Source organism: Ailuropoda melanoleuca, chromosome 8 (assembly GCF_002007445.2).
Source record: "Ailuropoda melanoleuca isolate Jingjing chromosome 8, ASM200744v2, whole genome shotgun sequence".
In the NCBI taxonomy this organism is placed as follows: Eukaryota; Metazoa; Chordata; class Mammalia; order Carnivora; family Ursidae; genus Ailuropoda; species Ailuropoda melanoleuca.
In genome coordinates, this window is record NC_048225.1 from 86,198,918 (window position 1) to 86,215,864 (window position 16,947).

At 35.6% G+C, this 16,947-nt stretch overlaps 1 protein-coding gene across 5 annotated transcripts in view; it reads right to left on the reverse strand.

Moving 5' to 3' along the window:
* Window positions 1–16,947, reverse strand: part of SMG7 (SMG7 nonsense mediated mRNA decay factor) — an 86,423-nt gene that overhangs the window by 25,583 nt on the left and 43,893 nt on the right. For 4 of the 5 annotated variants that reach the window (XM_019804488.2, XM_019804485.2, XM_019804487.2 and 1 more), the window contains exons 3-6: window positions 13,216–13,247; window positions 10,812–10,929; window positions 8,970–9,102; window positions 393–564 (exon numbers count right to left, since the gene is read on the reverse strand). In XM_019804488.2, coding sequence (XP_019660047.1) covers window positions 393–564; window positions 8,970–9,102; window positions 10,812–10,929; window positions 13,216–13,247 — 455 coding nt within the window. The remainder of the gene's footprint in view (window positions 1–392; window positions 565–8,969; window positions 9,103–10,811; window positions 10,930–13,215; window positions 13,248–16,947) is intronic. The other variant, XM_019804486.2, reaches the window with a different exon arrangement.

Here is a 16,947-nt window from a genome sequence, read left to right on the forward strand (position 1 = left end):
ATACACTGATAGGAGGGAAAGACAATCTAGCTTCAGAAGGAGTAACTTATAAACCCTGCAATTCCAAGAGTACAGACTTTTAATTTAGAAGACACTGTGGCACCACTTCGAAAAATTTAGCTTTGATTACATTTTTACTATTTATTTGCCTATATCTGCATGAGTCTGAATAAAACTTAAAGCTTAATATGAAAGTTGACATCTTCAAGATCCTTTGCCAATCCCAAAATATTGAGAAAATTTAAGTTCTTTAATATCCATTTTACAGTTTCCTCTTATGACTATCTAAACTGGGTGTGCATGTTCAGTTTGAAGGAAAGAGAGTCTCCTTCTATGATTACTCCAAAGAAAAGGATGAACGTATTAGCAATTCCTTCACACCAAAGGCTCACCAATGTCTCCAAGGTGGACGAGGCAGTGCTGGCAGATATAGGAACAGGAGCTAGACTGTGGCTTCACTATGGCGCTGGTATGCGTCTGTTTATTGCTGATAATTCCCAATTGGGAAGACTTCACACGGCATGGTAAATCTACATTAAACACTGTACATAGTTCTTGTAATAACTACAAGGAAAACATGAACAAGACTTAGTGATAAGTCAGAACTGGTAAGTCAGAAGTGTTCTAACAGTAAAGTTTGTATACTTTAACATGTACCTAATGTCATATAAAATTGAGACCTGAGCGAAGGCTCGAAGAAAATAGGATAACTAGTAACATTTATTATAAATTGTATCTTTTAAATTCTCAAGTATTAGAGCAATCTAGGATGTGCATCTAAAAGGAACAGACAGGGGATGCCTGGGTGGCTCAGCTGGTTAAGCATCCGACTTGATTTTGGCTCAGGTCATGATCTCAGGGTCTTGGGAGCAAGCCCACGAGCTGGGCTCCGCACTCAGCAGGGAGTCTGCTTCTCTCCCTCTGTCCCTCCCTCTTTCTCTCAAATAAATAAATAAGATCTTTAAAATAACAAAAATAAATAAATAAATAGAAGGAACAGGAAGGTGCCTTGGTGGCTCAGTCAGTTAGTATCTGGCTCTTGATTTTGACTCAGGTAGTGATCTCAATGGTCCTGAGATGGGCCCAGTGGTGGGCTCTGCCCTCAGGGGGAGTCTGCTTGGGATTCTCTCTCTCACTCTGTCCCTCTCTCCTTCTAAAATAATGAATAAATAAATCTTTAAAACAATAAAAGGAACAGAAACATTATTTAAAAAGACTTTACCTAAATAGGGTATTCATTCACATTCAAAAAGCAACTCCAAGAAATTATCTACTATTCCTCTTAGAAACATATAAAAACCAGGGCTCTTGGGTGGCGCAGTCGGTTAAGCGGTTAAGCGACTGACTGTTGGTTACAGCTCAGGGCGTGATCTCAGGGTCATGAGATTGAGCCCTGCCTCAGGCTCCTCACTCAAGGAAGTCTGCTAGAGATTCTCTCCCTCTCCCTACCCCTCCCGCTTACACTTACCCACTCTCCCTCTCTCTCAAATAAATAATCTTAAAAAAAAAAAAAGAAAGAAACACAAAAAATTAAAGATTGGGTGGTGGGGCGCCTGGGTGGCACAGCGGTTAAGCGTCTGCCTTCGGCTCAGGGCGTGATCCCGGCGTTGTGGGATCGAGACCCACATCAGGCTCTTCCGCTATGATTCTGCTTCTTCCTCTCCCACTCTCCCTGCTTGAGTTCCCTCTCTCAATGATTGTCTCTATATCTGTCAAATAAATAAATAAATCTTTAAAAAAAAAAATTGGGTGGTTACAAATATGACTTAAATGCAAGCCAACATATTTGTCAGACTTTAGGAGATTCCTTGAGATAGATAGACAGATTGATCTTTTAAGCAGGTTCCACACCCAGCATGGAGACCAATGTGGGGCTTGAACTCACCACCTTGATATCAAGCCTGAGCTAAGATCCAGAGTCCGATGCTTAACGGACTGAGCCACCCAGGTGCCCCCTTGAGATTTATTTTCTTAAGCCCTAGGTCAGTTCACATCTTTGCATACATAACAGATCTGATGGTATTACAGATCTGGAAGGGACTTCTGACATTATATAAACCACCCATTTTTTCCTCCTTTCTCCTTTAGTCTATTAAAGGTACCTCCTCCTGGTCAGAACTAACTCCCCTGCCTGAGCATACCTATTTCATTTTTGTCTCCCTACTGCCTATCATCCCCTCACTATTATATCTACTTTCAACTTCTCATGCTTCTTTGCTGTGACCTACAAGTACCAAGCATCACCTACAGAAAACAATAATAAAACCCCCAAACCAAAACACTCTCCCCCTTGTCCTTAGATTCCTTCTCCAGCAACCTTCTAATGTCTCTTTTTCTTACCAAACTCCTTCAAAGGAATCCACATGTGTGCTATTCGCTTTCTCAATTCCTATTCACTCCTTAATCCATTATGATCTGCCCTCCCCACAAACCCTCTTCTCATCCCACCACCTACCACCACTCTACTGAAACTGTTGTCCATATGACAACCAATTATCTAATAAGCAAGTACAATGGACACTTTTTAGTCATCATCTTATTGGACCTCTTTGTTGCATTTAAAACAGTTGACCTTATGGCTGATCACTGAGCTTTGCTAGTTGCTTTATTTTGTCTTACCAATCATTCCTTTTCAGTTCCCTTTATTCAAAGGCTTTTCTCCCCCCATCTTGCTCCCCAAGGGTTTCATTCTTGGCCCCCACACAGTTCTTTGCATTCTACTCTCATTTGTTCAAATATTTACTTATAAATATATTTATTCAAATATTTGGTTACCGTATCAGGTACCACGGTAAGCAACAGAGATGAGTAAGAAAATCTATGTTCTTAAAGAGCTCACAGCCAAATGAGCAACACAGGTAAATAAAGTGGGGGTGGGGAAGGGAAGGGGCAGGGAGGGGCAAGGGATATCAAACATGATAGCTAGCATAAGTCAACAGAATAATCTACATTTATAGTCAACATTATTCCCTAGGTTATTTGATACATTTGTCTCACTTATCCTTGTGATAAACTAGTAACAATATAGTATATGTAGTTATAAAAGCTCAATTTTTTTCAGATGAGGATATGAAAGCAACAGAAATATCAAGTGATTTGACTAAAGTTACAGAATTAGAAATACCTTGATTCTATCACCACTCTTTCTAACATGTGCAGAATTCAAAATATAAAATAAGACATCCTGAGGACCCCACTCAGGATTTGAAATGTCCCACCTTTTTCCAAAGTTAAAAACCACTTTCACAACCAAATACAAGTTCTGTGCACCCCTTCTTACTAAGCACAGAAATTGTCTATTTCAGCTTTACTTAAACCTGTACATTTGTTATGGGCAAGAAATTTGCTGACATACAATTAGGTAAACAAGTTAAAGCCCAGAATGGTTGGTTAGAGTCAGGAAATATATAAAAGGCAAGAAGTATAGGAAAGGAACAAAAAAATGGAAAAAAAAAAAAAAACCCACACCAAAACCAGATGACTGTAGAAGACGACAGGAAGAAACATGACAGATGGTGGAGAATGGAGTTCGGTAGGTACTGAAAGAACAGACTGGAAAATTAGGCAAGGCTGAACATCTGCCAAGAAGAAAACAGAATGTTCACGAAAAGTAAATCAAAGATGGCTGGAGCATCATGTGGAATGCCTTCTAATAAATTTTTTGCCTGAACCCAGGGGCTGTAGATGAAGATACCAGAAAAGTTCCTGCTGATTCAAATATTCTGGGTGAGAGAGCTCTAGTGGGTTTAGAGGCAGAAACAAGGTGGCACTGAAGACGAGAAAGAGATGTTTCATTAAGTTGAGCACAACTATATTTGGCAATTATTCTGTGAAAACGCTGTATTAAACTATTCCACTGTTCCTTAGCTCTTTACCCTATGCTAAGAATGGAGAACTAATGACGAAGGTACAGAATATCACCTTTTAAATTGCTACAGAAACTTATTAATACTTTTCTTTTGGCTCCCACTATTTTAGAGTAACAACCATTTGTTCGGTTCTTTGATGTTTTCAAAAAACCTATAGCAGAATGCTGTATCTTTACTTTCGGAATTTCGTTCTGGCTTGACAAATGGCTCACAAAATGACAACTAAGAAGTAAAAACCATCTTCACAGAAAATATAACTGAGGATGACATGTACCAGTCTCTTCTCAATCCACTTCAATTAGATTTCTATCCCCACCACTTTACCAAAGTCATATTGCATCAAATCCAAATACCATAAATTATAAGATGAAGAGGGAAAAAACACTGCCAGTCGAACAGTGACTTACAATCTTTTGTGAACTTACCCATTTTAGAGATGTCAAAATATGAAAAATATTTTAGAAATGAAGAAATACAGAATTTGTTAATTCACCAGTGACTTCCATGTTGTCAAATCTAATTGGTCACTTTTTAATCATCTTACTTGACTTCTCAGCAGCACTCAACAGAGCTGATCACTCTTACTCCTTACCGAAACGCTTTTCTCTTGGCTTCTCAGTCACCAGCGTCTGATTTTCTACCATTGCAATGGTGGCTCTACTTGTGCTAACCTGTTCTCACCTAGACCTGTGGTTTTTTACATTTATTTATTAGTTAGTTTCAGAAGTAGAATCTAGTCACTCATCAGTTGCATATAACACCCAGTGCTCATTACCTCACATGTCCTCCTTAATGCCCATCACCCAATCATCCCACTCCCGACCCCCCACCCCTCCAGCAAACTTCAATTTGTTTCCTAGAGTTCAGCATCTCTTATGGTTTGCCTCCCTCTCAATATTCATCTTATTTTATTTTTCCTTCATTTCCCTATGTTCATCTGTTTTGTTTCTTAAACTCCACGTGAGTGAAATTATATGGTATTTTGTCTTTCTCTGACTGACTTATTTCGCTTAGCATAATAACCTCTAGTTCCATCCACGTTGTTTCAAATGGCAAGACTTCTTTTTGACGGCTTGAGGCACCACTGTATATAAATGCATCTTCTTTACCCATTCATCTGTCGATGGCCATCTGGGCTCTTTCCATATTCTGGCTATTGCGACATTGCTGCTATAAACACTGGGTTGCATGGGCCCCTTCGAATCACTGTGTTTGTTAGTCCTGTGGTTTCAAATACCAAACACTAATATCAGACTAAGTCAGGGTTCTCTACTGTAATCATAAAATTTATTCCAGCCCTGACTTTTTTACTGAGCTCCAAGTTTGTTTATCTAATTTCCTATTTGACATCTGCACTTAGATCTCAAACAGGCTATCTCATTTAACACAAACACAGCGGCGTTCTCTACACTCCTCCCCCATCTCAGTAAATGATACAACCAGTCATCTAGCTGCTCAATCCGATAACTCAAGTCACCTGATAATTCTTCCCCTACCCTGATTCCATATATCTAATCCGATCCATCAGCAAGTCTATTGGCTATTCTTCAAAAATCCATCAATTTCTTTCCATTACCACAGGACACCCTAATTAGTTTCCATTCCTGATTCACAGTAATTCATCCTCCATATAACAGCCAGGATAATCTTTTAAAAGTGCAAACCTTATCATGTTACTCCCTAGCCTCCTTTCCAATAGCCTGCAACTACACTTAAAGATTAAAATTCAAAACTCATCTTGGCCTGTAAGGTTGTACAATGATCTGGACTTGGTCTATTCCCTCAATCTGGTGGCTTAACCTGCACTGCATGTAATTGAGATAAATGTATAAAACATTACAGTTAGTGACACCATGAACTGTTTCAGTGATCAAACCAAAACAACATAAAAATACAAGTAAAAAGTCCTGTTAATGCTAATATCTGAAAAAGTTTATTAACGCTCATTCTACAATTATTATAATTGCTCAACCACTGACAAAGGAAAGCAGGTGGAGAAAATCAACGACTATAAAAATTGAATAAAATAAATTTCAAATTAATTACTCGTATATTTTCCTTATAAAATAATTTGAATGATTTTATTATTCAGCAGCCCATAATTTTTTATTTTATTTTATTTTTTTTTTTACAAATGCTGCGCTCCCTCAATAAAAATGATGATTTTTGCTTTCCTTCCTTGCAGATTTGGTTCATCAATGTGCAATTAAAGCTTTGGAAATGTGTTACATATATATTACATCTTATAAAAGGTCAAGAATCATGTTTCAAGGTGACAAACCAATGGCTATTATAAAAATGTATCACAACATGTGGATGCCTTCCCTCTCCCTCCACCAGGGCCAGCTGCTTGGAGTCCCTACTGCTCCCCCTACTTCAGCTGTGTTCATTCACAATTGCAGTTTCTACTGCAGAGGGAGGGGAAGGAAAACAGATCTGAATCAGAAATGAGACTGGAGTTTTAAAACTAGACTATGTTTCAAAAACATAAAGGCAACCAGAATGTTACGGAATCTTTCTAAGAAGTTATGATGGAAATCTGGAACTCAACAAAGCATAGCTGAAAGCAGTGATGGACGGAGGGAGGAAGGGACGACATTTTTGTTAATACTCTGAGCTGAGACTCCTTGACTGACATATTGAGTCAAACTGTATATATAATTTTATACGATTTTCCACTCAATAATATAATTTTTTCATCATCTTAAAAAAATCTTCATAAATATCACTTACAAGAGTTTCATAAATTTCTATTTTACAGATATGCCATAATTTATTTAATCATTACTCTATTGTAAGATACTGGTGCTATTTTCAAATTTCACAATTTAAATTATAATATCTATTTGTTCCTTTACATATAAATATTATTGTCCTTATTAAATATTCACTGATCTATGGACAAAGAAAAAACTGTATTACAAAAACAATCAAACGAACGAACAAATAAAAAACCCAAACAAACCTGGCAATGTTAGGAAGCTCTAAATAAAATGAAAAAACAAAAGAAGAAACTGGAAACATTTGCCAAAAATCATAGAAAAAATTAATATCTTTCATGTATAAAGAGCTCAGACAAATTACCATGGAAAAAATAGTGTCCACCAATGAAAAGGAAAAGTAAATAGATGATTAATATAAAATACAAGTATCTAATAAAACATGAATGCAGTTCAACACTAGCAACCCAGACATTAAGTTTTAAATGAAAAATTATTTTTCATTTATTAAAAATGAGTTATTCATTTAATCATTTACTTTTACTGAAAACAATGCTGGCAAGCACACATCAAGACATTCACTTGCACACTCTGCTGATGGGAATACAAAAATATAAATGACAATCTTTTGGGAAAACGTTTATCAACAGTTTTAAAATTTCATTCATCCAGTGATTTAATTCATATCCAGTAAAGAACTGGCCACCATGAAATAATCCAGTATTAGAGAAAATGCTTTATACACAAAGATGTTTATCAAACTGTTTAATAAGACGAGGGAAAATTTACATTATGTTTATAAAGCAGATATAAGACTGGATATGTACAACTATGTACAAAATTACTAAAACACCACAAGAATATACATACTAAAGTAGTAATTTATCCTGAATGGGAGATTTAAAAAAATTTTATTTTTGTGTAATTTCCAAATTTCTTGAAATTAGTATGCTTTAATTTTATAATCAGAAAGCAAAAGAGTATCAATTAATGTGCCCATCTCTTCATTTAGACTGGCTGTTCCCTTAAAGGAAAAGACTCTTTCCCCTCCATATCCTCAGTATCTGTATTGTGTATCTATATTGTGCCTTACAAATAGTAGGCTTTTAAAAGCTACTTGTGGAATGAATTAATCTTCAACATCTGCTTTAAGGACTAGTTAGCGGCATACCACAATCCCTCTCCCTCCAGAAGTATCGACTTCTACTGTTAGAAGTTGGCATCAATTTGAAAATGAATTTTGAGAGTAAGAACCATACTTCAGTTCAATAATGAACCGTGAAGAATGTTTTTGTCTAAGTAAAACAAATAATCTCTATAAGATGATGGCTAACTATGGGATAACTTCTAACACAGTCTTTTCTTTTCCTTAGTTCAAAGAAATGATATAACCGAAATGGAGCCAAAATACAGGTAGCAATAATCAAGAAGCAACACAGAGAGAATGGCCAAAGATTAGCCCAAGATCTTCAAGACCTCATCTTATCATTCTAAGATGAGAGTTCATACACATTTTATTAAATTACAAATGCTACTACAAATGGATGAGATTAAGTTTTCTAAAAGATTCTGCTTAAAGAAAACTCACTGTTCAGAAAGATTTAGTCTTTTTTTAAAAAAGATTTTATTTATTGATTTGAGAGAGAGAAAGAGAGAATGAGTGATGGTGAGGGGGAGAGAGAGACAGTGAGAAGCAGACTCCTCGCTGAGCAGGAAGCCCTATGTGGGGCTTGATCACAGGACCATGAGATCATGACCTGAGCCGAAGGCAGACATTTAGCTGACTGAGCCACCGAGGCGCCCTGAAGATTTATTTATTCTTTTACTTTGCCTGACTTAGAAATTATGGCGGATGCAACCAAGGACAACATAAGTCTCTTGGACGATAAAATAATAATAGCTTATTATTAAAATGGAGAAAAATCTATTCTATTTCTTAAGTAATTTAATAGAATTTAAAGTCCCAGATAAATCCTGCTGAACACATAATACTATGAAAAATCACTCGATATCACCAATTTTGACGATTTCTTGCCTAGTACACAACACTGCTATTAATTTGCTCTAATACCACTTATAACTGACTACTTCTGCTATTTCACTAAGACATGGTTTTTCTACTTATTACCCTTTTTCTATTCACACAATCCTACCTCCAACCTTTAAGCCAAAACATCACCCTTTTTTGGTTGAATCTTTATTGTTCAAAAGGTCTTATGGTAAACAATTAGGGATATTTTTATTCATGTGCGATTATAGGTGATCAACTCCTGGATGGCCCACACAGTGGTAACAAAAAGTGTTTATATGAACAACAAGACATGTACAAAGAACATTCACAACTAATTCTAGAAGAATTGGTATACAATGCAGAACTCACCTGAGTATAGAAGCCACTAGCTGCCTCTAGGAACAGAGAAAGGTTTGCCTGAACTTCACTCCGATTCGGGTTTGCTCGATTCTTTGCCTGGCCTTGTAGTGTTGTGATCTGATTCTTAAAGGCATGATTCCAGCTGAAAACAAAATGTAATTCTATTTGGTATAGCAGTGACTCACTGGGCAGACACTGGTCCCCCTGAGAACAAGAAAGAACTGTTTGTTATAATTATAACACACTAGACAGTAAACCTGCATTAAAGTTATTCATTATTTAAATAACTTTATGCTCCTCTTTCAGCAAGACTAGACATGCTGTAGAATCCAACTGACCTTAGTTAACACTTACCAATGTTCGAATAATCAGATTGTGGCTTCAGTTATTAATCTTTTAGAACTACTAGAGTTACAGCCTATTTGGGAATCCCAGCACAAAATCAGAACTATAGTGGCAAGACCAAAGTAAAAGTAAGCTATTAATGAATTGCCATACATTATGTGAAGAAATAATTCTTTTTGAAAATTCTTTTTGAAAATATTAAGCCGTATCTCTTATTTCCATAAAATCTATTTCCCACAGCACTCTGTTGTAATTCTATTTAATACTTTTATTTCTTTTGGGGTTAATATTTTCTTGAGAGCCTGAAATATAAACTCATTTTTTGACATTTCAATTCTGGCTATTTAAAATAAGAAAAAAAACACAATGCTGAAATACAGCATACCAAAATCCTATTATAAAATGTCTTTCATTAATCAAGCTGCATAGAGAATCATTTTAAATTCAGTTACGGCGAAATACAGTCCAGTCCTTAACTTGGAAACCACAGGGGGGAAAACGGAACTAGGAAGGAGGGCGAGTATTACTGCCTTGATTAAAGGAAGCAAACACAGATAAAAGGTCTACAACCTACCTGGAAAGTACCTAATTCTTTATCAACATCAACTTTGAGACCTAAGAGCACTGGGTGTTTTTAATGGTTTATGAGGACAATCACTCCCTCAGCATTTTTGATGACATTTTATCCTTGACCCTAATATCATGGAAATGGATTCTGAGTGGCTGTGATCAAGCTCTTTTACTACTAGAACTCCTAAAAATATGATGTATCTAACAAAGGTGTAAAAAAATAGGAAAAACTAATATCTACCACAACTTAGGGTAATAGCCATTACTAAACAGAATATTCTTAACTGATTTTTAATTTTCCATCAGCCTAATATCCTTGTTCTAATTTATAAGGCAAGGTCCTTCACAAAAGGCATTTATTTACTCACTTGGGAATCTGGTCATCTGCCATTTCACCTCTCATAGAAAGAACAAGTGGAATATCCTAAATATACAAAATCTTTCTTTAGTCTTATTGTGGGGTTGGGGGAAAGGAAATACCTTATTTTATAAAAGGAAGAAATTCCTTTACAATGTAAACACATTTTCCTTTGGGAGAAATTTATAGAATCACATTTACCAAAGAAGATTTTGATAAGTTTACTATTAAATTTCTTTTTTTAGTCATGGCTTAAATGCAGGACTGAACACATACAGAGAATCCAAACACTGTCTCTTAGTACTTGAAATATATATATAGGTTTGTTTTTATGATATGCCCTAAAGACCTCAAAAGCATTCAACTCCGAGCATTTCTCCTCTTGCCACCCAAGACTCTGAAGTAATACCAATGGTTAAATATTTTGTTCAAAAAACCCACAAGTATTAGAATTTTTGTTTTCATTGAAAGAGCTTACTCTGAGATAGGTTAAGAAGAAATAAGCAAATTGTTCTTTTCTATCCTAAAGTCTTGGTGATACTCGATCTTACAGGGACATCCCAAATGATAATACTTACAGATCCTGTTCTACTTTCTTGTCTAAAGCATATTCCAAATCGGTAACTAGCATTTTCTGGTACAGGTCCTGCAGAGCCTGCCTGGATGTCCAGACCTCAGCTGGACCCAGCTTAGAATCTAAATAACAAAACAAAGACAGAACAGTAGACAGAAAGAAAAAACAGATGTTAAAATCATTATACCACACCAATGACTCCTTCCCTCTCCATTTCCCAAAGCAAATACCTGCTTTAAGTAGATACCACAGAATGCTGCAGAAGGTTTATACTAGTATATTTTCAAATGACTTTCACCTTTTGGCTAATGACTAAATCTGGTTCGAAATGTTTCTGCATTTGTCTTTTAGCTCTGAAGTAATACCATGGCATGAAAAAAGCTAAAAAAATGAATGGTGCACCCTTTGCTTTAGTTTGGACTTCTATGTATTTATATCATAGGAATCATATGCCTCAGAAGTCACCCCATTTAAGATGACAGACTGCCAAGATGGTCTGTTTACCCTCATAATTGTATCTCTTTGTCCAAAGCAGCTTTTTCTTTTGAATCATTCTCTCAACTGTCCTTACAGAATCTTCATGTCTGCTCACAATCCAGCAGTCGTTTGCATATTCTGCTGTTACTCCTACTCTCTACATGTCAACCCAATAAAGCCAAACAAGTGAGGGTTATTCTAATGATTGGTAAATTGCTTGCCAAGAAATTCTGTGAGCAATCCATACTTGCCATTTAATGTAAATGAGAATTCATAGCAGACACTGATTAAACTGCTCAAGAGACCAAATGAGAGACTGGGTGCAAGATGAAAGGAAGTCAGGCTATGACTAAATGTAATACCCAAATGGGGCCATATTGTCTACCAGAGTCCTACAAGACACATTAGCTTTTCCGATTACTAGGCTTATGAGTGCAATAATTGACAGCGAGCTGCCTCAATAGAAGAACTTAATAACAGACTTTTCAATTAGGCTTCTGGTTACATTTAGTATTTTGCTGCAGCACAATGGCACAGTCTTTACTCTTCTTTAAGTCTGCAAACAGAATCTCCTGGATATTTGAATTAATCCTCACAAAAGTTTGCTGGCTACAAAAAAAACAGGGTGTAGTATCAGCTTCTTGGTCCCTTATTAGGTTTTTAACGACTAAATAAACAGATTTATAGATTTATTCAATCTTGTTTCGATTCACTGATGGCAGGGAAAGGATTATAAGAGATCATTAACTCTGGTCTAGCAGACAATCATTTAAATTACTTAATATCCTACCTAGTTAATGTTCTTGGGCGGTCAAACGTTCCTTATAAAAGCCAAACTCTAAGCCTACTTACTGAGGGTAAAGTAAAAGGTATAGCTAGTTTAACATTGCTCCACGTACAATTTTTGTCACATAATGCATACTATGACTAACAGGGCAATACAAAACATAATACAGTAGCTTAGAGCTGACAATGATATCCATAGTCTGGAAGATGATGACAGTCACATTAACAACGGGAAGAACTGAGATACCATATTAAGTAAACCTGTTAAAAGTGCTTTTAGCTTTTTTTCTCTCTTTTCCTTGAACAAGAGATAATGATATTACCCATAAATCCTTAAAACAGTATCAACATTAACATTAAACTGCAATATTGAGAAAAAGACATCTAAAAACCCTATTTCTTTTTGATAGTAAATTTTGGCAAGAATACTGGTTCTAATACTTTAACTCTTCTTTGTGGATTTCACTTCAGAACTAAAGTTCTCAAAAATTAGAATGAGATCCATTTTCACATATCTCTTTTTACATTTTAGGACAGCATATGCTGCTACAGAGAACACAGTGATCACTACACAGTCATTGCCATATATTTCCCTATTTTGGAAAGTTAAAATCACCTGCTCCTTCTAGTGACTTTCAGTTATTCTTTCAAAAACACCTTGGATATTTATTCAAAACAAAAAAGATAAGGGAGAAAAGAAAGGAGGCAAGGCAGCTCACTCAATTTCAAGAACTTTTAGTAGAGTTTTCCTACAAATATCTTTCCTCAAGGTCTACTTACTATTCAAGTTTGGGGAATTATAAACAGGAAGACATGAACTTAATACCCTAAGGTATTTCTGTTTATATGGTATATGAATTCTTTTTTCTATGTCTTAAATTGATGATAAATAGTTCATAAAAATTAAATGACTATATGCACTAAATTAGGTACTATTTAATTCAATGTAGCACAGATTATATAAAATTCTTGATCATCTACGTAAGAATTCAAAGTTCAAAAACAATAATTATTAAAAACAAATAGTAAGTTATCATTCCTTTTGACAACTAGGACAGTGGAACAAGTAATATAGGAAAAATGAGACCCTTCCCTTAATTTAATGGTATAAAATAAGTGTGAAAAACAAGTGAGCCAGCCAATACCTGTCATGTCAGCCTTCAGGACTTCTGCCTGCCTAAAAAGAGGGAAAAAAGAACGTTGATTAGAAACAAACTAGGCCTACTCAACATAAATAACCCTGAAAATTAAAAGTTAAGTGAAATCATACACTACATAAAGATGTATAGCACCTCCATATGTGAGTGTCCCCGCTTTCATACCCAGGGTAGCACTAGGTCTTGGCAAACTGATGCCACTACTTAAAAGAATACAGGGTCACCGTGAATTCTATGAGTACAGCTCACATTCTTGCCGTTTTCCTCCAAATCTGACATATTTAAGGTAATGATGAACGACACTCATTAAACAAAACATTTTCCCTGAACACAGCCAGGAAATCCTGTTTCTCAATTCACTAACCATTGTAACTATCTCAAATCCCCCACTCTCCTCAAATGTTGATTTCTGACCTCCTCATAAGGCTAGCCCCATATCTCAGCAAAAACAATACCCAGCTGCTAATCTCTACATTCACACAGCCCTCTTCTTTCTTTCTCCTGTTAAAACACTAAAGGCACTGCATCTCTTATTGAAGACCAGTAATTCCACTTATGTAGGCTCTTTCTGGCCTTTCTTTATTAATGACTTCTGCTCCTTTAATTATCCCCTCCCTCTTTCAATAATTTTGAAAACTTCCCTCTTTAGTGGATCCTTTCTTTTCTTCAGTATTTTAAACATGCCCCAGTCTTTCACAGGTTTTTTAAAACCTTCTTTCTGTCCTAGATTATCCTCCTCTTGCTGCTGCTTCTTTTCTCTCTCTCAAATTCTTCAAGAATTGCCTATATTCAAGAGGTCCAAAACTGAACTCGTGACCCACCCCCATTCCTGGTTCTCTTATTGGTGTTTTTACCTTACCAAATGTATCGCTGCTTTCCAGTTGTGAAAGGCAGACACCTGGAAGTCACCCATGAAAACGTTCTACCAAACCCCTGGTAATCTACCAACTCCAGAGAATTTTACCAACTAAATGTATCTTGAATCTGTTGATTTCCCTTTACTTCTTCTTCAGCTACTCATCAAAAAAAAAAGAGAGGACTCATATAAACAAAATCACTAACGAAAGAAGAGAAATAACAACCAACACCACAGAAATACAAACAATTGTAAGAGATAGTATGAAAAATTATATGCCAATAAATTGGAAGTAATGGTTAATTCCTGGAAACATATAACCTACCAAACTGAAGAAGGAAGAAGAGAGAAAATTTGAACAGATTGAGATTACCAGCAAAGAAACAGACTCAATAATAATAAGAAAAAAAACCTCCCAACAAACAAAAGTCCAGGACCAGATAGCTTCACAGGAGAATTCTACCAAACATTTGAGAAGTTAATATTCTTCTCAAACTATTCCAAAAAGTACAAGAAGAAGGAAAACTTCCCAAATTCATTCTATTTGAAATCCCCAAATTCATTCATTCTATTCATTCCTGATACCATAACCAGATAAAGACACAAAAAAGGAGAACTACAGGCCAATATCTCTAATGAACATAGATGCAACAATTCTCAACAAAATACTAGCAAAGCCAAATCCAACAATACATTAAGAAAATCATTCATCACAATCAAGTGGGATTTATTCTTTGGATGCAAGGGTGGTTCAATATTCACAAATCAATTAATGTGATACATCACATCAATAAGAAAAAGGATAAATACCATATGATCACTTCAACAGATGCAGAAAAAGATCTGACAAAGTATAACATCGATTCATGAGAAAAAACCCTCAACAAAGTAGGTTGAGAGGGAACATGCCTCAACATAATAAAGGTCATATAGTAAAAACCCACAGTGAACATGTTCAATGGGAAAATATGAGCGCCTTTTCCTAAGGCCAGGAACAAGACAAGGATGTCTACTCTCACCACTTTTATTCAACATAGCACTGGAAGTCTTAGCCACAGCAATCAGACAACAAAAGAAATAAAAGGCATCCAAATTGTTAAGAAGAAGTAAAACTCTCATTGTTTGCAGACATGGTACTATATATAGAAAACCCTAAAGACTCCACCAAAAAACTCCTAGAACTGACAAATGAATTCAGTAAAGTTTCAGGATACAAAATCAATACATGGAAACCCGTTTTATTTCCACACACTAATAACGAAGCAGCAAAAAGAGAAATTAAGAAAACAATCCCATTCACAATTGCACCAAAATAATAAAATACCTAAAAATAAACTTAACCAAAGAGGTGAGAAAAACCTGTACTCTGAAAACTATCAAGCATTAATGAAAGAAATTGAAGATGACACAAAGAAATGGAAAGGCAGTCCATGCTCATGGACTGGAAGAAAAAATATTGTTAAAATGTTTGTACTACCCAAAGCAATCTAGAGATTTAATGCAATCCCTATCAAAATACCAACAATATTTTTCATAGAATTAGAACAATCCTAAAATTTGTATGGAACCACAAAAGACCCCAAATAGCCAAAGCAATCTTGAAAAAGAAAAATAAAACTGGAGGTTATCAAAATTCCAGATTTCAAGATATACTACAAAGCTGCAGTAATCAAAACAGTATGGTACTGGCACAAAAAACAGACACAGATCAACAGAACAGAATAGAAAACCCAGGAATAAACCCACAATTATATGGTCAATTAATCTTCAACAAAGGAGGAAAGAATACACAATGGGAAAAAGTTTCTCTTTAACAAATGGTGTTGGGAAACACCAATACCAGAACAATGAAGCTGGCCCGCTTCCTTATACCATACACAAAAATGAATTCAAAACAGACTAAAGACCTAAATGTCAGACCTAAAACCACAAAAATCCCAGAAGATGGCACAGGCAGTAATTTCTCCTACATCTGCCACAGCAACATTTTTCTAGATATAGCTCCTGAGGTGAGGGAAATAAAAGCAAAAATAAATTGTACTGGTACTACATCAAAATAAAAAGCTTCTGCACAGCGAAGAAAACAATCAACAAAACTAAAAGACAACCTACTGAATGGAAGAAGATATCTGCAAATGTCGTATCTAATACAGGGTTAGTATCCAAAATATATAGAGAACTTATATAATTCAACACTCAAAAACCAAATCATCCAATTAAAAAACGGACAGATGACATGAACAGACATTTCTTCAAAGAAGACATATAGATGGTCATCGGACACATAAAAAGATGCTCAATACACTCCTTATTAGGGAAATACAAATCAAAATCACAATGAGATATTACCTCACATATTTCAGAATGGCTAAAATCAAAAACATAAGAAATAACAAGTGTTGGCAACAATGTGGAGAAAAAGAAACCCTCTTGCACTGTTGGTGGTAATGCAAACTGGTGCAGCCACTGTGGATAACAATATGGAGGTTTCTCAAAAAGTTAAAAAAAAAGAACTACCTTATGATCCAGTAATCGCACTACTGGGTATTTATCCAAAAAAATACAAAAACGCTAATTCAAAAGGATATATGTACCCCTCCGTTTATTACAGCATTATTTACAAAAGCCAAATTATGGAAGCAGTCCAAGTGTCTACTGACACATGAATGGAGAAAGAAGATGTAGTATAATATATAATGGCATATTATTATTCAGCCATAAAAAGAATAAAATCTTAGCATCTGCACTAACATGGATGGACCTAGAGAGTATAATGCTAAGCAAAGTAAGTCAGTCAGAGAAAGACAAATACCATATGATTTCACTCACATGTGGAATTTAAGAAACAAAACAAATAAGCAAAG